General features: G+C 38.6%; 2 protein-coding genes across 5 annotated transcripts in view; one reads left to right on the forward strand and one right to left on the reverse strand.

Annotated features, from left to right (window-relative positions):
- fam234a (family with sequence similarity 234 member A) overlaps window positions 1–10,344 on the reverse strand; it is a 45,977-nt gene extending 35,633 nt beyond the window's left edge. Inside the window, exon 1 of the mRNA XM_039773949.1 lies at window positions 10,270–10,344. The gene's annotated coding sequence lies outside the window, so the exon portion shown is untranslated. The remainder of the gene's footprint in view (window positions 1–10,269) is intronic.
- Window positions 10,345–13,801: 3,457 nt separating this feature from the next.
- The window catches only part of luc7l (LUC7-like (S. cerevisiae)), a 34,222-nt gene continuing 22,864 nt past the window's right edge, over window positions 13,802–25,159 (forward strand). For 2 of the 4 annotated variants that reach the window (XM_039776280.1, XM_039776282.1), the window contains exons 1-2: window positions 13,802–14,044; window positions 22,552–22,646. In XM_039776280.1, the coding sequence (XP_039632214.1) occupies window positions 13,984–14,044; window positions 22,552–22,646 (156 nt within the window). In that variant the 5' untranslated portion in view covers window positions 13,802–13,983. Of the gene's footprint in view, window positions 14,045–20,948; window positions 21,075–21,457; window positions 22,647–25,159 lie in introns of those variants that run through there. The other 2 variants (XM_039776284.1, XM_039776283.1) reach the window with 2 other exon arrangements.

Consider the following 25,159-nt stretch of genomic DNA (forward strand, 5'->3'; position numbering starts at 1 on the left):
CATTCCCAAAGCAGACATGTTAAATTGAGTGACAATTTTAAATTAACTCTCTATGAACATAATGGAATTGATATCACACCAAAAATTGCTTAATGTGTTGATGCTGCTGCTCTAAAATACAGTACAGGCCAAATGTTTGGACACACCTCATCATTCAATGTGTTTTCTTTATTTTCATGACCATTTACAGGACTCCATCACTCTCCTTCTTGGTCAAATAGCCCTTACACAGCCGGGTCATTGTCCCGTTGAAAAATAAATGATTGTCCAACTAACCTGACTTCTGCACAACACAACTGCTGGTCCCAACCCCATTGATAAAGCAAGAAATTCCACTAAATAACCCTGATAAGGCACACCTGTGAAGTGAAAACCATTTCAGGTGGCTACCTGTTGAAGCTCCTCGAGAGAATGCCAAGAGTGTGCAAAGCAGTAATCAGAGCAAAGGGTGGCTGTTTTGAAGAAACTAGAATATAAAACATGTTTTCAGTGATTTCACCTTTTCTTGTTAAGTACATAACTCCACATGTGTTCATTCATAGTTTTGATGCCTTCAGTGAGAATCTACCAATGTAAATGGTCATGAAAATAAAGAAAACACATTGAATGAGGTGTGTCCAAACTTTTGGCCTGTACTGTACAAAAAATAAGTCCATAAAATGGATAGCTAGATACCTTATTAGCATGTTGCATGGAGGCCCAGACTGTGTCACAACTGAAAGAAAGCAAATTTGATTCCCAGCCTTAACACCGTCTTGAGTCCAGATAACATCTTTCCTGTGCTCATTTTGGTTGCCTCTCGTAAAGCAAAGGCAAACATATTACAATGACTTATAATGATGACTCTGTGTGTGTGTGTGTATGTGTGAGAGAGAGAGAGTGTGACCTTTGATGGACTAACATTTCACTCACACATGCAAAATCCATAAATATTAAAGCATAGTGTGATGGTTCCTGCTTTGCCCCTGGTGTTCTCCCTCAAAGGTCAAGACACTGGGTTTAAATCCTAGCCTGGTAAGAGTGTAAGGAGGACTTTGCATGTCTTCCTTATGTATGGCTGGGTATTTCTGCAGGTACTATTCTTTCCACGTCCCAAAAATGGGAGCATTAGGTTAATCAACCACTTAAAATCGACTCAGAATGAAGCTGTGTGGGAATCCATTCAATCACTGTGCAAATTATTATGAAGACCAGTACACCGGATTAAATGTGTAAATATCTATCATGCAAAACAGGTCCACAATGAGGAAAAAATATGATCCCAGCCTTATGGCATTATTGTTGCTGGTTTGAGTATTTCTGTAACTTTTCAAACGCACAACAGTTTCTACAGAATGTTCAAAGTCAAAGTGAACTTTATTGTCATCTCAACCATATACTGGTATACAGATAGATGAAATTGTGAAGTTCAGGGTCCACAGTGTAACAACATGACGTGCAAATAATAAATTAAAAATAGAATAAAAATTTAAAACTAAAACACAAACAAGGCAAGACATTGTGCAAAGACAAGACAAAGAAGTAGCAGCAATATTGACGTGTTGTTAGCAATATGAACATTGATGCAATGTATGGTATTATGCAATCTAGACACATATAGTCAATAAATATGTAATATAATAAATAATATAGATAATACAGAAATGATCAGTGTATGATAATAGTTGTTGAAGACGTGTAAACAATGACAGGTCAGAATGTTTCACAGCAGAAGGATATCAAGAGTGTCACATTACTTAAATGTCAGTATGGGATTTTCAGTTCTCCTCTACCTGCTCACTCGTCTTTGCAGGACAGTGGCCTGCATGTATAAAAGTTCTGTTTTTAGAGGTGGTTGAGGCCGTGTGGAAGATCCCAGGGGGTAGCATATTGTTAAGCAGTCTAACAGCTTGGGGGTAAAAAAAAACTGTTGCAATAAACAAAAAACATCCAGTCACTGTCGCAGGCGGAAATGCCTTGCTGATGAAAAAGGACAAAAGAGAATGGCCAGTCTGGTTCAAGCCAACACAACAGCTATGGAAACTCACAAAACCACTCTGTACAAATGTGGTCAGTAGAAAAGCTTTTCAGAATACACAACACCCCAAACCTTGAAGCAGATGGGCTTCGATATCAGAAGACCACCTCGGGTTCCAATCCTGACAGCCAAAAACAGAAAGCTGAGGCTGCAGTGGGCACAGGCTCACCAAAACTAGACAACTGAAGACTGGAAAAATGTAGCCTGTTCTAATGAATCTCAGTTTCTCCTGAGGCACACTGATGGCAGGGTCAGAACAGTATGAATCCAGCACCAAACCTGCCTTGTGTCAAGAGACCAGGGTCATGGTGGTGGTGATGGTGAATGTTTGCATGGCACAGTTTGGTTATATTATTACCAATCGATCACTGCTTGAATGCCACGGCCTATACAAGTGTTGTTGCTGATCACATACAGGTGCTGGTCATAAAATTAGAATATCATGACAAAGTTGATTTATTTCAGTAATTCCATTCAAAAAGTGAAACTTGTATATTAGATTCATTCATTACACACAGACTGATGTATTTCAAATGTTTATTTCTTTTAATTTTGATGATTATAACTGACAACTAATGAAAGTCCCAAATTCAGTATCTCGGAAAATTTGAATATTGTGAACAGGTTGAATATTGAAGACACCTGGTGCCGCACTCTAATCAGCTAATTAACTCAAAAGCCTTTAAATGGTCTCTCAGTCGAGTTCTGTAGGCTACACAATCATGAGGAAGACTGCTGACTTGACAGTTGTCCAAAAGACGACCATTGACACCTTGCACAAGGAGGGCAAGACACAAAAGGTCATTGCTAAAGAGGCTGGCTGTTCACAGAGCTCTGTGTCCAAGCACATTAATAGAGAGAGAGGCGAAGGGAAGGACAAGATGTGGTAGAAAAAAGTGTACAAGCAATAGGGATAACCGCTTGTACCCTGGAGAGGATTGTGAAACAAAACTGTGGGGGAGATTCACAAAGAGTGGACTGCAGCTGGAGTCAGTGCTTCAAGAACCTCCACGCACAGACGTATGCAAGACATGGGCTTCAGCTGTCGCATTCTTTGTGTCAAGCCACTCTTGAACAACAGACAGCGTCAGAAGCGTCTCGACTGGACTGCTGCTGTGTGGTCCAAAGTTTTGTTCTCTGATGAAAGTCAATTTTGCATTTCCTTTGGAAATCAAGGTCCCAGAGTCTGGAGGAAGAGAGGAGAGGCATAGAATCCACGTTGCTTGAGGTCCATGTCATCTGCTGGTGTTGGTCGATTGTGTTTTCTGAGGTCCAAGGTCAACGCAGCCATCTACCCGGACGTTTTAGAGCACTTCATGCTTCCTGCTGCTGACAAACTTTAAATCTATGGGGTATTATGAAGAGGAAGATGAGATACGCCAGACCCAACAATTCAGAAGAGCTGAAGGCCACTATCAGAGCAACATGGGCTCTCATAACACCTGAGCAGTGCCACAGATTGATCGACTCCATGACACGCCGCATTGCTGCAGTAATCCAGGCCAAAGAAGCCCCCAATTAAAATATCGAGTGCTGTACCTGCTCATACTTTTCATGTTCATACCTTTCAGTTGGCCAACATTTCTAAATATCCTTTTTTTTTTTTTGCATTGGTCTTAATTAATATTCTAATTTTCCAAGATTCTGAATTTGGGACTTTCATTAGTTGTCAGTTATAATCATCAAAATTAAAAGAAATAAACATTTGAAATACATTAGTCTGTGTGTAATGAATGAATCTAATATACAAGTTTCACTTTTTGAATGGAGTTACTGAAATAAATCAACTTGGTCATGATATTCTAATTTTATGACCAGCACCTGTACATCCCTTCATGGCCACAATGTACAAGTCTTCTAATGGATACTTCCAGTACATGTCTCCGAAAGCAACAGTTGTCTCAAACTGGTTTTATGAAAATGACAATGAGTTCAGTGTTCTCTCCATTCACGGGATATGAGTTTAACGGAGCACTTTTGGGAGGCGATAAAATGGGAGATTCGTAGCATGAATGTACGGCTAACAAATATGCAGAAATTGCACTATAGCCGGCGAAGCACAAGGCAAGATCAAGCACGGATAAAACGCATGCTGAAAGAAATCTCTCAGTCCAAAAGTTTGTTTTAAAATTATTTAGTGAAAGTTAAAAGCAAATAATCCACACAAGAATAAAAGAAAAAATAGTTACACACATAGAATAAAAGGCAAAAAAAGAAAAATGTATCTTGTCTAAACTTAGCTTTTCTTGAGGAACTTTAGTTATTTCTATACTTAAAAAGTTCTTCTTCTGTACGCTATTAAGCGTATGGCTTCGTGCTTAAATAAGCACCGTTTTCTTAAAGAGTTATTTCACACACTCAGAGAGCCTGTAGGCCCTCAGACAGGGTCACAGATTTGAAAACCGTATGCCTCTACATCTTACACATGGCAAGGCTGTCACTAACTGAAGAATAAAGATTTACTCAAAGTTGTTAGAAATGGCAAGAATATACCAAAATAATTCTACTTGTGGGGGTATTATGGAACCTCCCATTGATTATGCTTTGTCATTTAGTAAAATATTTATGAATCTTACATAACTAGGAAATGACTCTTACATGCAAGATGCAATCATGTCAATGCACCTGAATTTGAAAGGAATGCTTCCCATATTTTGTCGAATCCATGCTGCAAAAAACTATGGTGGTTTTGCGAGCAAAAGAAGGCCCTGTACAGCAATTATGCAGTGTCCCTAATAATTTGCTCAGTGAGAGTATTTGCGGACCTGCAATGGACTGGCACCCCATCCAGGTTGCTTTGTGGCTGATGCTACCAAGTGACAGAAAGACTGATAAGAGTGATAGAATATTTGTAATTATGAGTGAAACACAGACTTACTTACTTATGTCACTTTGACTTTATTTACCATAGACCACCAGACCCTCCTTATTCAATTTAATTTGTAAGGCATCATATGAACCAAAGACATCAAATCCAATTTAACACTTTCCTCATCTTGTAGCTTCAGTCCTTTCAAAGTATTAAACTGCTAAGGAATTTAATACCCACTTGTCTGTTTTGCCTTGAAAATTCTCTCCTGTAGTTTTTTTCCACAGTTTACAAATTGTGCCTAGCTACCCACCATGGCGTGCACTTAAATGAAGCAAAAGAAAACTGAATAATGAGGGAAGGGGGTGGATCAAAATGACTTCCACCTCCTAAACCTAAATGTTCAGAGCAAACTGGAAAAACAAAAAGGAATTTCCCAAAAAAAGGGACAAAACAAAATACAAAACAGGAACAACTGAAATGAGTGAAAAAACAACATTTCATTCAAATTGCACATTTGAAAATGAGTTCTACCTTCAAATCGCGATGAAAGGTAATATTATACACCACTTTTGCTTTTAATTACCATAGCATTAATTCATTCTCCAAGATGCATAAAAGCTTCTGGAATATAGTGTAATGGAAAAACAGCATGAAAACATATACTTTCAAATTAAATACTTCTCCTGCTGTGGCTGAGAATCACTTAAACACCCATCTCATTTCATTTGAAGAATCTCTAAAGAAACATTTCAAAACGCGCCTATTGGGAGTCATTTGTTTTGAGTCTCCATTTGTTCATTGTCAATGGGTTGAATTTAGGGTTGCTTTCTTTGTAAAAGTTACTCGTTTTTGTTTATTCTGATCTGATGCAAAAAACTGATAGTCCCTATAATGAATCTCAATACCTCCAAGCAGTGTATAGCCAGTGTTTATTATAATCCGTTGCGCTGTATTGTTTTAATAATATGTTTTCTCAATTTGCTGTATACAACACTCTCCAGCAGCACTTCATCTATAAAGTACAATCTCATTTTCTTTGTTTGTTTATTCTTTAAACTGATGTCAAGCTTGCTGACTGCAGTTGCTGATCTTATCGGCAAACCATGGCAGTTTCAACAACTGAAAAACGCTGGCCATGTTAAATTACGGGGCTGCCAGGTGACTTTCTGGAACATTCATACTCGCCCCTTTTTCTGGTAAGCCAAGTACAGAAAGTTCAGCCACCATCTCTGCTTTTTTTCCTTTTTCCTTTCTGTCATGCTATGTGAAACATGAGACATCAGACAGACGAGCTTCTCTTCGGTTTGTGAAATCCGAAATACCCGCGTTCAATTTTTATTTTTTTTCATTTTTCATTTTTATTACTATTTAATTTAATATTGTTTTTTTGTATCATTATACTGCTGATTATGTGAATTTCCCCTTGGGATTAATAAAGTATCTATCTTTACTCCATTATATGCATTGTACTTGTGGCTGAGCATTCACTAGCTGCCAGCTGTCATGCACAAAGAGCTCGGCCCCATAACTAAAGACAAAATCAAACCTGCTTGATTTTTGTCAGGATGAGTCACAGACTAGTTGGGATTGAGTCGCTGGGTATGTTAGACTAAGGGTGTACTCACACTAGCAATTTCTTCCGTGCCCAAGCATGTTTGTCCACAAGTAACCCCCCACAAAGTCCAGTTCATTTGACTAGTGTGATCGCTCCGTTCCGGGCTCTGGCCCACTTGGAAGAGGTGGTCCCGACTATGGTTCAGTAGCATTCAGGAACAGTGTGATCACTAAATGTACCCAAGCACGGAAAACAGGCATGACATCCATGATGTGACCAGTCAGATAGTACAATTCTCATTTCATTCAAGACCATTTGAGTTAAAAAGAGGTTTTTGTTCTCACCTTACGCATGAACGTGAATTGCAGTTGACAAGAAAAGCTGACAATACCTCCTTTAACATCATTTGTCCCCGTAAAAATCTTCTTGTACGTGCAGCACAGTTAATAATAATAATAATAATAATACATTTTATTTATACAAGGCGCCTTTCAGAGAACTCAAGGACACCGAACAAACAATAAATAAATAAATAAATACAAAACACAATTATAAACAACTTAAAACATCAAAAAATCTAAAAATTAAAACCAAACAAAACCACTATAATTAGGAGGAAGAAGAAAAAGCCATTTTAAACAAATGTGTTTTAAGTTTACATTTGAAAGATGAATATGATTTGATATTTCGGAGATCCGCAGGTAATGAGTTCCAGTGCTTGGGAGCAGAACGGCTGAAAGCTCTGCTCCCCATGGTGGTTAGACGGGAGGGAGGAACGGTCAGATGGGCGGAGGAAGAGGATCTAAGGTTACGGGATGGAATGGCAACATGTAGAAGGTCAGACAGATATGGAGGTGCGAGGTTATGGATGGCCATAAAAGTTAGTAGCAGAATCTTAAAATCAATACGAAACTTGATGGGGAGCCAATGAAGCTGCTGCAAGACCGGAGTAATATGGTGAAAAGATGGGATTCCAGTGATGATACGTGCTGCAGAATTCTGGACTAACTGAAGCTTGTGAAGAGATTTATTAGGGAGACCAAAGAGGAGTGAATTGCAGTAGTCCAGTCGAGAAGTGACAAGACTATGAACGCTAACGTTAACAGTAAAACGCTGAGCTGCACACTCAATAAATCTGTAAGAGGGTAGAGCATGATCCTGCCCTACACAACTTCAAAACAACCACAAAATAAGTAAAATCATTTTGACATGCATGCTGTCACTCCATGTTCGGATCATTTTTTGGATTTACATGAAGTTGCATGCCCAGGCCCAGAACGTTAAGCGCAGTGTGAGAGTAGGCCAGCAGGGGAGTAGGGGGGCTGCAATCTTGCTTGGGAACGGTACAGAACAAACAGGCCTAGTGCGAGTACTGTACATACTAAATGAATGCTTGTCACGGGAACGTGCTACAGCCGCCGACTACCTACAGCTCCCTAAGATTATGTAAATGATGGCCACGACAGAAAATCGTTGGAAAAGTAGTCTAACGTGGCATGGTCTGTATGCAAACATATGTTTTTCAGGCAACATAAATGAAATATGGCACATATGGTTCTTCTTAGCATTAGTCAGATTTCCTGAACTATAACTTTCCGCCTGTAGTGGCTTAGGGTCAGAGCAAGTGCAAAGAAATACTGCAATGGGATTTACAGATAAGCAGTACCATGCAAGTTGTGGTGGTTTGGTGGCATAACAGCCTACTTGCCTTTCAACTGAGAAATGTGGTTCAATTCAACAGACAGTAAACGTTTGTGACACATTTCAGAAGTTATTCTATCAAATACGTATGTTCCAAAATAATAATAATAATAATACATTTTATTTACATAGCACCTTTCCCATGCTCAAGGCACTTACAGAATATAAGAAAGAACAGCAATGCTGGTATATAGCATTGTATAAACCAGATAAATAAATAAAGAAGATTACGACAGTGAATTCAGAGGAAAAAAAGCCTAACAGACAACATAATTGATGGTCCCGCACACAGGTTACAAGAGCATCTTGACAGAGAAGTAAACTGAGAGAAGGGTAGTAAAGTCAAGTAGAGCTAAAAGCCTTCCTGAACAGATGAGTTTGGAGTTGTTTTTTTAAAAGAATTCATGGAGTCAGCTGATCTCATTAATTTCGGAAGGTCATTCCAGAGTCTGGGAGCTATACAGCTGAAGGCCCTGTCACCCATGGAGTGTAGATCAGTGTGAGACACAAGATTGCCAGAATCAGAGGACCTTAATGGGCGGGCAGGCACATAGTGATGGAGAAGAGGGCGGAGTGGTGGCTCTGAGGCTAAGGATCTGCGTTGGTATGCCAAAGGTTGCCAAAGGTTCAAATCCCCGTCACTGCTAAAAGAGATGCTACTCTGCTGGGCCCTTGAGCAAGGCTATTAACCTTAAATTGCTCCAGGAGCGCTGTACAATGGCTGACCCTGCGCTCTGACCCCAAGGGGAATGCGAAAACTAACAAATTCCTAATACAAGAAATTGTATAAGGTGTAATAAAGAGCAAAAAAAAAAAATGGCTGTTGTCTGCCTGCTATTTAGACTGTACCTAAGTGACCTGGGACAGAACAATGACCATTGCTTCATTAACAACTATACTAATAGATGTTGAGGAGGTTGTTTAATTTTTTTAGTCTAAATCCATCCATTCATTCATTATCCAACCCACTATATCCAACACAGGGCACAAGGCAGGAAACAAACCCCGGGCAGGGTGCCAGCCCGCCGCAGGGCACACACATACACACACTAGGGACAATTCATGATCGCCAATGCACCTAACCTAAATGTCTTTCCACGCAGACACAGGGAGAACATGCAAACTCCACTCAGAGAGGACCCAGGAAGCGAACCCAGGTCTCCTAACTGCGAGGCAGCAGCACTACCCACTGCGCCGCCTTCTTAGTCTAAATAATTGTGTGTTTTGGACCTTCTAATCATACTTGTGCTACAGAAATTAATCTTTGCCCCATTCACAACCTGCTGTAACTTTGCAAAAAATCTTGGGTGTGATTTTTGATAATGCCCTCAAATTTGATAAACAAATAATCTCCATTATTAAAGCATGTTTGTATCAGCTAATATATTTTAAGACCCTGAAACCCTGTAGTAGGCTAAACAATGTCAAAAATATGAGAGGCAAGATGCATTACACGGTTAATGTGGGGGAGATATAGTAATAACACACCAATATACAGTAATAAACACACCAATAAAAAGAAACCATTGTATTACGATTGCCCGTTTTAATTGGTATTCTATATGTTCGTCTTGTTAACCCTTGTGGTGGTCATGCCGTTATCGGAGCTATAAAATCCGAAAACAGATTTGACTGCTGCACCCAGAATAACGCACTCAGTGCGTGTCTCATGTGAAATAGATTGTAAAATTAATGCCGCAAACAAATACAATCCTTTAAAATGTCGAATTTCCATTCAGTAGCGATGTGTGAATAGCATTTAAGGTAGTTGTTAATGAAGAAAAACCGTAACTGGAATGTACTTCTTTATCTCGAGCGAGAGAAGTTCCAGTGTGTTTTGGCGTCCTTTGTAAACAAGCTGTCCTCGTGTAAGTCGTCTATTTGATCCAGTCGGGTTTTAACCGAGCGTTAACTGGGTCTGAGTTTTAACAAAAACAAACACAAAATGTCATAATACCAGTAACACAGACACACCACAGATCCATTGTTTTTCAAAGTATAGATGCGATTCAGTAAATGCACTAGCAATGTTGTCTAGAAATCTACATCGATCCCCGGTCTTTCTTCAAGCATTTTGTCTTAACACGAAATTCTCGACTGCCACGGAAATAAAACTTTGTTAAAAAAGGCGCCACAGCAAAACGCACACAACGACAACAAGTGAAGGACATTTTGGAAACTCACGAAACTCTGAAGACTCTGCCCCACCTCCGACAGCATCAACTTCCAGCTTCCTTCCCGAGTCCGACTGTGTGATGTCGTCACGTCAACAGCCTATGCTTAAGACCACGCCCCCTAGTAAAAGCCTAGCTCCGCGCATAATCTTCTGGGTAATGTAGTTTCCACTCTGACAAAGAGACTCCGGTAGCATTTTATCGCTGTGCCGACGTGTCCTGATGAGACAACCTGCGGATATTTAGCCCTCTCCAAAGACAGTTTCTGGTTAGTTCTCGGATCACAACTCCTATAACCCAAAGCGGGTCACCTTGTTTTGGTGCTCAAATCATCTCATATAAACTGCGATCGATCTGTTCTGTGGTGATTTCAGATTGTCTCGCTTTCCAGGTAGCCTGCTACAGTCACTAATGCTACTCATGACCGGTTGTTATCTAATTAAATTAAAATCAATTTGTATAAGTACTTTATCCATCCATCCATGCATTTTCGATTGTGCTAATCCTGTGCAACGTCACGGGGACTGCACGAATACAGTGGCATGTTTCTGAGACAATTAGGCACATACTTAATCCGTCGATATAACTGAGCTTTTGTAATCATTTAACTAAAAATTTAGGAGAGAATTTAACTTTCTGAAAAAAGTATGTATCTGATTCTGAAAATAAACAGTTATGTGTAAGTTAGATTTAAATTTACAATGGAGATTGCAGAGATAATATTCAACATATCAATACTAAAAAAACATAAAAACGCTGAAAGGAGTATACATAGGACTTGAAGCAGCAAAATACAGTATATGAAAATTAAGGGCTGTTTGTATAGCATTGAGCAGCATAAATAAAATACGATTTAAATTGCGGTATAATGCTTTCTAATTAGCTTGAGCCATTGTATGTTCAAGCTGTGTCAAAGTGTAACATAATAATAATACATTTTATTTATATAGTGCCTTTCACATTTTGGACCTGAACAGAGGCACAAATGAGTTACTTCATGTTTGGCCAACTTCACTTTCATAGTACTGAGAATAACACGTTTTTTCCTGGCTGAACTCAAATATATGAGTCAAATTGATGGGCAAACAGGCCCAACAAGAAGGATGGAGAGGGGCGGTAAGATTCCATGGGTCCAGGAATCCTAGGGTCCTGAGCAGGATCCCAATATATTGTTCTTTATTTAAATTTAATGTCTATGTTTTATAAATAGATGTTCACATTTTGACTCTGCACAAACTCAAAGATCTGTTGGGTTCATTGTTTAAATTCATTCTCTTGAATGTGCATGGAAGCAAAAACTATTCAATGTGACAGAGACAAGACATTCATCTGCAGTATTAGTGCCTGTCCCAGAGAGTGCATTGTAAGCTGATTAATGAAGACATATGCTGTTTTGGCCACAACCAATCTAAATGGTGTACAGTGCATTCCAAAAGCAGATAACAGAATAATTTAAAAATATTTGCTATCTTTTGCCCTACATGTACCTTCAATGCCTTTCCTCTGCATTTGTTTGTGCCTGGACTTCTCTTGACTGGCACTCCTTCCTGTAATATCTGCTTCTTAGTCCTTGTCATTATTTTTGTGGCACCTTGCTCACTTTCTATCTGGTTTTATGCTTCTTATCTTTGAAGACAACTCTCAGTGTGCCTCCTGTGCCTTCACTCCTCCTCCTCACGTGTCTCACACTCGCACTTCCTCCTTCATTGCGTCACAAAGCTAAACTGACCAATCAAACCAAAGCCAAACTGACCAATCAGATTGCTCTGAGGGCCAGGATTCATACACAGACCTTACTGTATAATTATATAGTTGATTATTTGTACTAATTTTATATGCGCCCTGTCATTCATTTTGAATTACTTTGAAGCACTTTGAGCATGGTAAAGGTGCTATATAAATTAAACACATTATTATTAACTTTATATCAAACAAATACTTTAATTTTACTAAGAAACCCTAAAAACAGAGATGATAACATCATAGTATTGAAAATTCTATTCTTAAATTTAGAAGTTCATTCATACATCAAACAAAACTCAGTACCATTATGAACAAAGCTGCACAGTCAACTCTAACATACAAACACTGAGGACTTTCAGACAACAAATTATTCAGCAGAAGTGTTGAGGGAAATGACTTGGGCTCCTTTAGACCAACAACAATATGCCTGTATAACACCTCACTGGGACTGGGACTGCCAAGTCAGACATTTTCTTCTTTTCAATGTTCTTCTTTTTTAGGCAATCTGATGTGTGTGAGTGCATTAATATACAAAAATACAGTATATATTCTTCTTCATTTCATGTTTTCCCACTTTTCTGTGTGGGGTCAATCTGCTCAATCAACCTTCTCCAAACAGCTCGGTCCTGCACCTCCTTCTCAGTCAGACCATTTTCTTTCAGATCTTCTTTTTCTTTATCCATCCACCTCCACTTTGGCCTCCCTCACTTTCTCTTTCTCCGTACTTCCACTCTCATCACTCTTTTGCCCACAAATTCCATGTCCCTTTCCATCACATGTCCATACCACTTCAATCTACGTCTCTGTACTTTCTTAGGTATTGCTCCCACTTTTGTTGTACCTCTGATCTCATTCCTTATTTTGTCCTTCTTTGTACCTTCACACATCCATCTCAACATTCTCATTTTTGCCACACCTAATTTTATTCTCCTGCTGCACTCCCTTTACTGCCCATATCTTAGCTTCTTACATCATTGCTGGTCTTACTGCTGTCTTGAAATCCTTACCTTTAACCGTCAACGTAATTCTTCAATCACTTAACTCTCCTGATACCTTTTTCCAATTGTTCCATCCATTCTGCTCTCTATAGGTTATCTCTGCATTTAGTTCCCGTCTTAGGCTACCACTGATCGTAAATATTTAAATGTATTCACTCTTTTCAATTGCACTCCCTGCAGACTAACTTCTGAATACTGATCATCATTAAGCCTCAAATATTCTGTCTCCTTTCTATTTATCTTCAACCCTCTGTCTTCCAAAGCCCTTCTTTAATCTTCCAACTTCCTCTCTAGTTCCTTTTATCTGGTACTACACAATACAAAATCATCAGAAAAAAATCCTGCACCAGGGGATTGGTCTTTTATCCCATGAATCAACTCATCCATAACCATAGTAAAGGATAAGGATTTTAAGAAGATTCCTGGTGCAGACCAAAGGATAAGGATTTTAAGAAGATTCCTGGTGCAGACCTACTGTAACTGGGACCTTATCTGTTCCCCTGACACTCAATCATACAGGCGGGCAAACCAGCCCAAGTTGATGGCTGTCCCAAGCCCAAATAAATAGAGAGGGTTAGACTTATTTATTTATTTAATGAGCTTTGATAAAAGCCAGTTTTCTATCTATCTATCTATCTATCTATCTATCTATCTATCTATCTATCTATCTATCTATCTATCTATCTTATAGTGCCTTTCATTTCTATCTAGCTATCACTTCATTTCAGCTTTTCGGTTCTACTTAAAAAAAAAAACTACAAATCCCGAACAGGTTGCTTGCGTGACGTACTTCCTCCCAGAATTCTATGCAACCGTATGGCCAAGGAGGAGGAGGAGGGAAGAGAAAGAGACGGTCGAAAGTGAAAAAAGGCCATAGCGAAACGTTTATATTGTTTTTGTTTTAATTGATAGATAAAATTGGTGCGGTTTCCATGTGTAATTAATATCTTTAGAAGTAACATCTCAAGAAAGGAAGATTTGCCATGTCGGCCCAGGCTCAGATGCGAGCTTTGCTCGACCAATTGATGGGAACTGCCAGGGATGGTAAGTATGGAGTCGGGTGTTATGTTCATTATTAATGGACAAACGCAGGCGTATACTTTGATTCCAGACAGACAGTTTGATTGTATGTAAATGTGAATCAGTGAAGACAGTTGTAACTTGTGTTTGTTTACTGTGTAGTGTTACATCTGCTTCAGAATCAGTCGCGTGTGCTCAGATTAGGCGAGGAGCGTTTCAACACAGGGGCCTACCTACTCGCTTGCAGCCTTAACGCTGTAAGTCGGCGCGGCTGTGGTTAGGAGTGTTTCGGCGACGTAACGAGTTTACGCTAGCATAGGAATGAATGTAAACCACGTTATTTTTTAATGTATGCCGTTTGTGTTTCCATATTAAGACACGTTATAGCGTTAGGAAGTTCCGCGTTTGTATGAACGTGCACGTGTGAAGGAAAGCGTAGCCTGAAGATCGAAGGGCTGGTCCTGTGGATGGAGATCGGCAACTACGACAGCTTGTCAAAACGGACTTTTAGATAAATGTTTTTTTTTTTTTAAATGTACAAGTTAATGTCATGATAGAAATAACTCAGTTTCTTAACACACATTTGTTTCATAGTGATGCATTATCAGACAAGTGATTTTCTGTTTTTACTACTTTGTGAGTGTTTGATTTTTGTCCAGTGCCTTTGCGAGAGATTAGCGGTGAAATCACCGATATGACATAGATCACTAAACCAACACTCTAAATCACTATCATTTTCTTAATTTGCTAAGTTTTGTTTAATTTTCGATTAGGTTAGTGCAGGTTTTGTGAACAGTTTAGTTAGATGGAAGGAACTTTATTTGTCCTCCGGGGGAAGTTTGGCTTTTTACTGAAGCTCAATCAATAAATAAATATATGTACATCAGAATGGCTAAAAAGAAAAAGAAAAACGTCTGATTGGTAGTCAGTCAGGCACTGTAAAGACGTATTACCCTTCATATACAGGAGCCCAGTTGTATTACTTGACACACTTCAGTTGAATAATTAATGGACTGAAAGTTATAGAAGATTATTTGAGCCAAAATTAAATGCAATCCAACGTGTTCAATACATTGCAATGGATATGCACGTGCGTGGTGCATTTCATTTTGGTACACTTTTGTCGTGTCATAGTTAAAAACATAACCAAATGATCGATTGCTTGTTTCATGTCATTTTTAAAGGCAGTAGAAAATCGTGTGGCATTTAAATTTATGTCCATAGATCAGGTGCCAAGCATGGAATTCCGTGTCCTTATTCAAGACCACACTTTAGCCGTACCAAAACTGAACGTAATTAAATGACAACGGAGTGTCAAAAGGTGGGGCAAGGGGTGTCAACAGTTGAGGTAAGAGGTGCTCCAGTGATGTTGGGAGTTCAACCAGCGCTAAAGATGGGGAATTGGGGAAGTTGATGAGGCATTGCATCAGCGATCTTATTGAACAGATGGAAGCTGGTAATGTAAATGGCAATTTGATTCTCTTCTGTGTCAAATGGTTGATGTAAGAGTAGCAGTGACAGGAGAATTTGCACTTGCAGCTGTAACATCCTTCGAACCCATTCAAGAACTAATATCCTGAAGAGGCGTAGCATACAATTATGTAGATCTTTAACCGGCGGGTCTGTCCACGAATATTCCCCAAAATGTGGTTTGTAACAACCTGTCTATGAACAGGGCAGTACTGGCTGTTGCTACAGTTATTGGCGTATTGGTTAGGACTAAACGCAAGAAGAATGGAAGAATATAAGGCAAGCTTAACATAATATTTAGATAACATAAGAGTAAACATTTTTAGCAAGACCTAAAATATACCACTCATCATCTTGGTTTATCATACCCCATTGACGAAACGTATGCTTGCTAACAGCACATAAATGTTTAGAAGTGGAACTCCTCTTACCCCAACTGTTGACACCCCAGTGCTGCTTTTAGACGCTGGTTGATCACTTGACAACATTCAATTTTGGCATGACTAACGTGTGCACTTGAATCAAAATGCAATATAATCAGAGAAGATGGAAAGTGAAATGCAATACATTGGCTTTTAGTTAAGACGTGATCCACGGACGTGAATTAAAGTGCAATATGCTTTTCATACTGACACGAAAACATCTGTAGTGGAGTGCAACTGATGATGTGGTAGATCCATCTTTACTTAGGGTGCAATAAAAGCCATGCCAAAATTAAATGCACAGTGTACATATGTATTGCATTTCAATATAGTTTACATGTTGGATTGCATTCACTTTGGCACAAATATCCTTCCATAGAATGTCCTCCATGCCAGCGTGTTAGAGAGAGGATGTGCAGCATTGTTCATAGTGGCCTTCAGTGTTTCCATTGTCTCCTTCACTACTACAACAGGGGGTCGGGATGTGTGTCCCATAACTGAGCCTACACTTTGTATTAGGTTGTTGATTCGGTGATCCTCGCATGAAGTGATATATTACAGTCACAGAACACAACAGCATAGAAAATCGCACTTCCCATCACAGATTTGCTGCATAATGCTGTGTTCATGTGCTCTCGGACAGGCGGTAAATCATACTTCCTGAATCAGAAATTTTACGTGAACATAACTACAAATTTAGAGCTACAAGTCAAACAACTTGGAGAAGCCAAAACTACCAGAATTGCCTGCGTTGCGAAGAAACTCTGACCTTTCAACTTAAGTCAATTATATAAAAGAAAACTTAAGCGACCCTAAGATGCTTTTTTTTTTTTGTTTTTGTTGAATTGCATTAAGAGCAAAGTGATGCAAATTTAATTTATTTTTGCTCTTATAGTTTATTATTAAATGTTTTCTTTCTTTTTTTTTTTTTTTTGGCAAACCAAGCATCAACTCAACAACAATCTCGCATTTTTTCCTGAATTATCACACCGGAAACCACCATGACTGAGATAAAATGGAAGGTAAAACATCACAAACGCTGAGCTCTAAACGGTCTGTTTACACACAAACGCCCCATTTGTGAAGGACATCACTGCCCACATTAAAGGAACGGAGTCTCTAAAGAAAAAGGAGTTTGCTCCTCCGTTTACTCGACCAGTCCAGCCTGTCACTAATGTGGACCTCATTTACTTGTCGTAACGCACACCTCTGTAACGTCTCCCTTTATAGTAACCTGACGTGCAGGCTGTTTAGTGCAATGAAAGCCAATAACCACTTCCTTGGTTTTTATGATGCAAGTTGTAGACCAAGAAACAAAGTTCTCCATCGGACTCCTTTCCTCTGCCTCATTCCCCTAATCCACACACTCTTTCTGCAAGTGACGTGACCTGGTGTTATATTTATTGTCCGAGGTGTACAGAGTGAAGAGAAAAGGAGACAGGATTGTTCCATGTGGCGCTCCAGTGTCGCTCGCTCAATCCTCAAGTCTCTCAAACTGTGGTCTGCACGACAGGTAGTCCGTTATCCAGGACACCATAGGCTCATCCAGCTGTATGTCTCTGAGCGTACCTTTTAACAGGGATGGCTGGGTGGATGGTGTTGAAAGCACTGGAGAAATCGGACAACATAATCCACACAGTAATTGCAAGATTTGTGCAGGTGAAAGCAAGGCTAATGGTTCAAATAGATAATTCTGTCTTTTTAGGTGAAATGTAAACCGCTTTGTGAAAGCATACAAAAGGGCCAGTACTAAGAAATGCAGCGTTTAAACTACAATTTTGAGAATGTGTTAAGGCAAACAGATGTACCATGTCATACATTTGGTATTTATTAGAGACACATTAAGTTTAATACTTGAAATCTTTTAATCCTTTACTATTTATAGTCACATTTGTTTCTTTTGTATGGATTCTGTATATTATCATTGATTTGATTTTAAGTAGCAAGTGCTTTGGTCTGAATGCAAATGTCATATCAGTACCAGAGTCACTTTTAATGTACCAGACTTCAAGCTGGTGGATTTGGAACTGCTTATAACAGAAAACAACATGACATACAAAAGTACATACATTATGATCAGTTGAAGAATAAATGAATATGTGTGTGTAGAGTGTATGTACATGTGCGCACATACTTGTGGATATACAGTAGATACACACCAACACCTTCATATATAAAAAAACAAACCTAAGTAAGGATGACCGGCTACACTACTGCTTTGCGAAAGCTGTGGCTCTGAGAAAGAAACTTTTAAATATCAATTAGTTTTAATTGACCTAAGGCGCTTACCAGAGGGGAGTTTTTGGAATAAGTGATGACCTGCTCGAGTCAAAGGTGATACTTGTGATATAGTTTGACACTGGGTGCATACAGGTTTGTATCAGATGGAAGTGCACAGTCAATTATTTTAACTTAAAAACTAGGGGGTTCCCCTCTGATTGCTTTGCTAACTAGCCACTTTGTGGTGTCTGCCCCTTGTGTTGTGAAGAGGGGGGCTGAACGCACCCCAAGGAGACACGGTCGCTCCTCCAAAACCCCCTCTTAAACGGTGATACAATGAAACAAACAAGTTTTTTTTTTTGGATATTTTTTTTTTTACCTCCTCTATGCTCGATCAACTGCTGGCTTGCTGCTGTTACTGTGCCACATGATCAGCATCTCGCACGGCACGTCGAACATTTAAAAGCCTGTACAGCAGCTGTCCTACTCTTTGTGTTTTATTTCCTGGCCCTGGGCGTAGTTAAATCTTTTGACAAAAAGACCCATCTCGCAGGACGTGAGTTCTTGATATTTTTTAGTTTATAATTTAAAAATAAAAAAATTCTAAAAATAAGAATCTGAAAATGTAACAGCATCACATTAAAGTTCGATAAATTCTGAAAAGAATGATACCAAACATTTTATGTAGGTTTTAAAATAAGCCCGATTTAAAGCATGACATAAAAACATCACCATTGCATTTTTAGGCCTAGAATTTATTTATATATATATATATATAATAATATATATATATATATATATATATATATATATATATATATATATATATATATATATATATATATAATATATAATATATAATGAATAAATGAGTAGATAACCAAATGTGTTCTTGTGTAGTGGACAGTGGTTATAAAGGTTCCACAAATTGTTTGAAAGGCAATTTTTTCAGTGTATACTTTGTAGGTCCTTTTTCCAAAGCCTCCCATGCCAAGGGGATGTTAGGTTAGTTATGTGCACAGCTGTATTTCACCTTGTATGCCCAAAGACTTGTGTGTAAGTGTCATATTTTTTCTTTTTTTCCTAAGTCGTCTTCAGCTAATTTGAAGTGTATGCTTGCGTGTCAACGTACAGGATTTGCAACATTTCAAACAGAAAAAGTTTCCGTGTATATTGTATGTATCACATATCCCTAATCAATTTGTGCTATGACTGCAGCTACAGTTTTGAACATATTTATCATATTAGCGTTTCATATCTCTCCTGCTACTTGAAGGATATGAAGGTAATTATACCGTAACCAGCTGTGTAAGCCAGTGCTGTAAAAAGCCCAGGCTCCTAGAAACTGTTGAAATTGTCAGGAAAAAAGATTGAAATGCGGAGTCGGTGGTTTCGTTGTGTGGACGTGCTCGGCCCTCCTTGTCTATCAGCAGCTAGGTGAGTTTCTCTCTCCTCTAAGGCTTCGTTTTGCCAATGTGCTCGCCCATTTGTGTATTAGCGGCTAGGTGAGTTTGTCTTTCCTCGGCTGTTTGACTTCAGCGACGGAGTCACTTTCTTGCCGGCTCTTTGAGCTTCGTGCTTGCACTTCTGAGCCGGACAGACGGACACACACACTTCCACGCGGAGACATTTATATATAAGATATCCGTAAAGTGTCTGTGTTGTAATATAGATATACAGATTTAAGGTTGTAGTAATTTTATCAGAATTTTATATAGTTTGGTATATGTTTAATATTTTCTCCACATTTCTCTCTCTGAACAAGTGTAGATGCTCCATAGCCTCGATTTGTGGGGTCAATTTACATTGGTGACTCAGTGAAGTTGGTGGTGATTTTTTTTTTTTCCTCTTCTGCAGAATGTTCATCTCGGAATAATCAAGCAGGCCCATTCCTTTGACATTTGAGTGCAAGCATTTTTTTTTTTTTTTCTTCTTTTTTTCCTGATGCACTCCTGCCTCCCAGTGCATTTCCATATCCCCCCAGTATAAAGGGTCTATTGTTGCATTTCAACATTATGAAATTTTTTTTCTGTATACATTAAATAATGTGGTTTACATTCAAAAATTTAAAACTTGATCAAATTTTAATAGAAAGGTTTTTCACAAATTGAGAGTTTTACTTGAAAGGCCAATACATAGTGCACAAATAAAGTTTAGCTAGTCAGATGGTAGAAAAGGCAGTTTTTAGTTGGTGCGCTAGAGTAGAACTTTAACAGCTTAGTTCATTACTTTGAAAAGCAGAACTAAAACTCAACCACTGCAGAACTGCATGCCACATAGTAGTGAAAGATAGATAGACACTTTGTGAATTTCCCCTAGGGATTAATAATGTAGGCTTGAAGAAAATTAGTGTTGTTAAGCAGATGCAATGATCACTTAAAGGACATTTTAAACTGTAATTTGTGCTTGAATTTTTATTTACTTCACTTGGTTTAGGTGTGTGTTTTACTGCAGTTTGCAGAATTAAATTTTTCTTGAAAGTTGACATCGGACAAGGAGGCCAATCCGGTATTCAATTCTGTTAGGGATTTGGGGTTTTTATCATTTATAAAACTTGTTGGTCAATGTAAAAATTGCTTTAAATTGAATTTTAAGAAAGTACATTGTATTTGGTTTGCCTTTGGCATGAAATAAACCATTTTATTAGCTGATGGGTGTGTTATGTAGTAGTTACATATCCTGCTGTGGGGGGTGTTTGTTTTTTTTTTTTTTTTAAATTATTAAAACATACCTAAAAGGCTTATGAGTAATGCTAGTGTGAATGCCTTTGTGTATGTGTTAATTTGCGTGTTAAGTTGTATTTTAATTGCTTCCCATACCTGTGTTTCATACAAACTGAACAATTGTGGCCCCTTTATTTTATTTATAAAGGTTCAGTGTATCTTTGCCAGCCTACATCAATCTGCAAGGGAGTTGCAGAAAAGCCTCATGTTCATCGAGCCGTGAGTCACAAATATAATTTTTAAAGCTGTTATGAATATCAGACAAACCTGTTTTCTTTACAGAAGTTTAATTTTATTTTTATTTTTTTATTTTTTATTTTTTTTTTGGAGAAAGAAAAAGTAAAAGAATTAAAATATAAAAAAAAAAACCCAAAACGTAAAAATCAGGAAGACATTAAATGCAAACATTTAGGAATATTAATTACAGATTAACTAGAGTGTGTCTGGTTGCTTGCAAATCATGAATCAGTATATATCTATATATACATTATATATTTAATAGAGCACAACATTTGTCATAGGCACAGGGAAGCCTTAAATTAATTGCCACATACCATTTGACACTTTGACTTTGTATCATTCCCCTGACTTCCTTACTACAGGTTTGAGCAAGAAAACTTTTCGCATTTTATACTTTTCAACAGCGGGTATAAAATTCTGCAGCTGAGGTCTTGGAAGATGCAGTATGGGTACAGTATATGAGGAAGTTCGCAGTGTGTATTAACTAACATATTTTTTTTTTTTAATTTTAAAAGTACACCCTTACAAAGTTGTCTCTGTTTGGCTCCAAGAATAACTTGCATCAAGTCCAAGTTCTCTTGGGTGATTAATACTAGAAGCTGTGGCAGTCTACCTGTGCTCCTTGGTTTTGGAATGGCTCGAAATGAATAAGCAGAGCCATTGGCACAATCCCTGCAGGCCTTTCCATTAGTATTTCTGTACTGAGCCCACCTGGTATAATTAGACGAGGTGGAGATGTTATTTCCATTGTGTCTCCATCATACCAGTCTAAAAGTAGAAGCTGAACCTTGTCCTGCAGTGGTGCTTGACTGCTCAGTGCTGGATCCTCATTTCATGGGTGCACACCATTTTGCCAGTAATAGTAACACTAGATATACTCTGTTGGTGCTGGCAGAAAATTCTTCTCCGTTATCACTTGTACAATGTATATTTTAGTAGATTTGCACCTTTTGTTTTTCGCACCCATGTGTTGTCAGTAATGGTTTTCTAACTGACCTGCAGCTTTCTGCCCTGACGACACGTTTTTTTTAAATCCATTGAAAGTAAATAGCAGAACCTTCCAAGGTTTTTTTGTTTATTTCCCCCACTCTTTTCACTGTGCAGTGGCAGTGATATAAAACGGCTGTGGTTAAAGTAAAAAAAATATATATATATATATATTTAATGCCACTGTATAGCCATTTGGGAAGTAAATATTTACTTGACATGTTATTGTTGAATTAGATTTCCGAAAAGGAGCAAAATGTTAAACTTACTGCTGAAAGGATTTGATTCATATTTAAAAAGTAAATTTGTTCCCAATTCTTTTCATAGTTTTGATTCCAGCACCTTATCATTGTATATATTTCACTTTAAAGCTTTTTTTTTTAACGTTCCATTGGCTCCAGTCATTTTTCTTTTACATTCTTAATTTTAAACCTTTTCTAATTTTTATGTTTACTGAAACTTGTTATAGGTGATGAAACTCGGCAGAGGGTGAAGTTTACAGATGACCGTGTTTGCAAAAGCCATCTTTTGGATTGCTGTCCTCATGACATTCTGGCAGGAACGGTATGTAGAAATTATCACTTATCACTTTTTTTATTTTTTTGCACATTACCTTTATGAAAAAAGCATTTGCATTGTATTTAGTAATTTAAAATACAGTGGTGTGAAAAACTATTTGCCCCCTTCCTGATTTCTTATTCTTTTGCGTGTTTGTCACACAAAATGTTTCTGATCATCAAACACATTTAACCATTAGTCAAATATAACACAAGTAAACACAAAATGCAGTTTTTAAATGATGGTTTTATTATTTAAGGAGAAAAAAATCCAAACCTACATGGCCCTGTGTGAAAAAGTAATTGCCCCCTGAACCTAATAACTGGTTGGGCCACCCTTAGCAGCAATAACTGCAATCAAGCGTTTACGATAACTTGCAATGAGTCTTTTACAGCGCTCTGGAGGAATTTCGGCCCACTCATCTTTGAAGAATTGTTGTAATTCAGCTTTATTTGAGGGTTTTCTAGCATGAACCGCCTTTTTAAGGTCATGCCATAGCATCTCAATTGGATTCAGGTCAGGACTTTGACTAGGCCACTCCAAAGTCTTCATTTTGTTTTTCTTCAGCCATTCAGAGGTGGATTTGCTGGTGTGTTTTGGGTCATTGCCCTGGTGTGGCAGTAATCAGGCCTGGGGGTGGCTACGGAAATTGAACTCAGGTGTGATACACCACAGTTAGGTTATTTTTGAACAAGGGGGCAATTACTTTTTCACACAGGGCCATGTAGGTTTGGATTTTTTTCTCCCTAAATAATAAAAACCATTTAAAAACTGCATTTTGTGTTTACTTGTGTTATATTTGACTAATGGTTAAATGTGTTTGATGATCAGAAACATTTTGTGTGACAAACATGCAAAAGAATAAGAAATCAGGAAGGGGGCAAATAGTTTTTCACATCACTGTATGTTTAATAATGGATGGAAGTAACTGTAAAGTCTGTGTCTGATTATTTTGGGAAGGTGATGGTGGTTCCTACTGATTGATTTATTAGCAACTGGATAGGATTTTTCAATTCTGTAATGGTCTGGATTTGGACTAATTTTAATTGATAGTGCGCAATGCACGGAAATTTAACGTGGTAGCTTTGAAGGTGCTTATAACCGAAAACATCACATACAAATAACACAAGTTACACAACATACATTATAAACAGTTGCAGAATAGTGTTGTTATAAAGGAAATGTCCAAATTAAATTGTGTGGGTATAGTTTGTATACTGTAATGGTCGGCTGGGACCCTTGCCTAGCCGGCACGCCTGGAGAGTGGAAGGATCGGGAGATGAGCAGTATCTCCCCCGAGACACGAGAGGGCAGCCACCGTGGTGGGTGTCGGGGCCACAGAACCAGAGCTTGGAGGTTCAACCCTGTCGGGGCCCCGTGGACATTTGCTAAGCCCTGGACTGCAGCACTTTCGCCACACCAGGAAGTGCTGCCAGAACAGGAACCAGGCACACCTGGAGTGCTTCTGGGTGCCTAGGAAGCACTTCCGCCACACCAGGAAGTGCTGCCAGAAGGTCATCAACGAGCACCTGGAGCACAAACGGGTACAATATAAAAAGGGCTGCCTTACTCCATTCGAGGAGCCTGAGTCGGGAGGTGGAGAATAGAGCTTGCAAGTGGAGGAGTGAAGGAGGCAGAAGAAGAGAGAGAGAGAAAGAAAGATGGGACTGAGCCTAATTGGGGTAATTTGTGCACTATGTTGTGTAAAGGCTGAAAAAGGGAAAACAAACGTGTGTGTTGGGACTCGTTAAATTCCACAATACACATGCACACACATGTATGTACATATGCGCACACTCACACCTTCGTCACATATGAAAGAATACTCTGAATGTTTAGAGGGGCTAAATTACTGGTTTGTGATGGTGATGGCTCTGGGAATGAGTTTAAATATCTATCAGTTTTAGTCTAAATTTACCTAAACCGCTTATCAGAGGGGAGTTTTTGGAACAAGTGATGAAATGAGTCAGTGGGGCTCCTTTTGACATGGTTTAAGACATAAGATGCATACAGTTTTGCAGCAGATGAAACACAAGCGGCAGTTATTTTCTCAGTAGATCTCACAACATGCCGGATTTTTATTTTTTTGAGTGGGCCATTGCTGAACCAAACCAGACAACAGTGGAGTACGTGATCCTACTTTCAATTATGGTTTTGTATAACTGCACTAGGATGGGCTGTCAGTTATTTCCTTTCTTTAGTTTGCATAGATAATGCTTTTAGTGCTTAGCCGCCTTAGTGATGGAAGTTGTGTTAATGTCCCAGTATGTGTGATAGTGGTGCCCAGAAATTTAAAGCATTCCACCATATTGACTGTAGAATCATTCATTTCTTGAGGGAGAAACTGTAGCAGTTATCTGTGAAAGTTAATTACCATTTCCAATATCTTGGTACTATTGAATACCAGATAATTTGCTGCACACCAAGACAAAAGACGAGTCACCTCCTTTCTGTTAGTTTTGTTTCTATTAGTAATTACTGTACTCCAATAATGGTGGGATCATTGGCAAACATAATGA

Source organism: Polypterus senegalus, chromosome 13 (assembly GCF_016835505.1).
Source record: "Polypterus senegalus isolate Bchr_013 chromosome 13, ASM1683550v1, whole genome shotgun sequence".
Taxonomy (NCBI): domain Eukaryota; kingdom Metazoa; phylum Chordata; class Cladistia; order Polypteriformes; family Polypteridae; genus Polypterus; species Polypterus senegalus.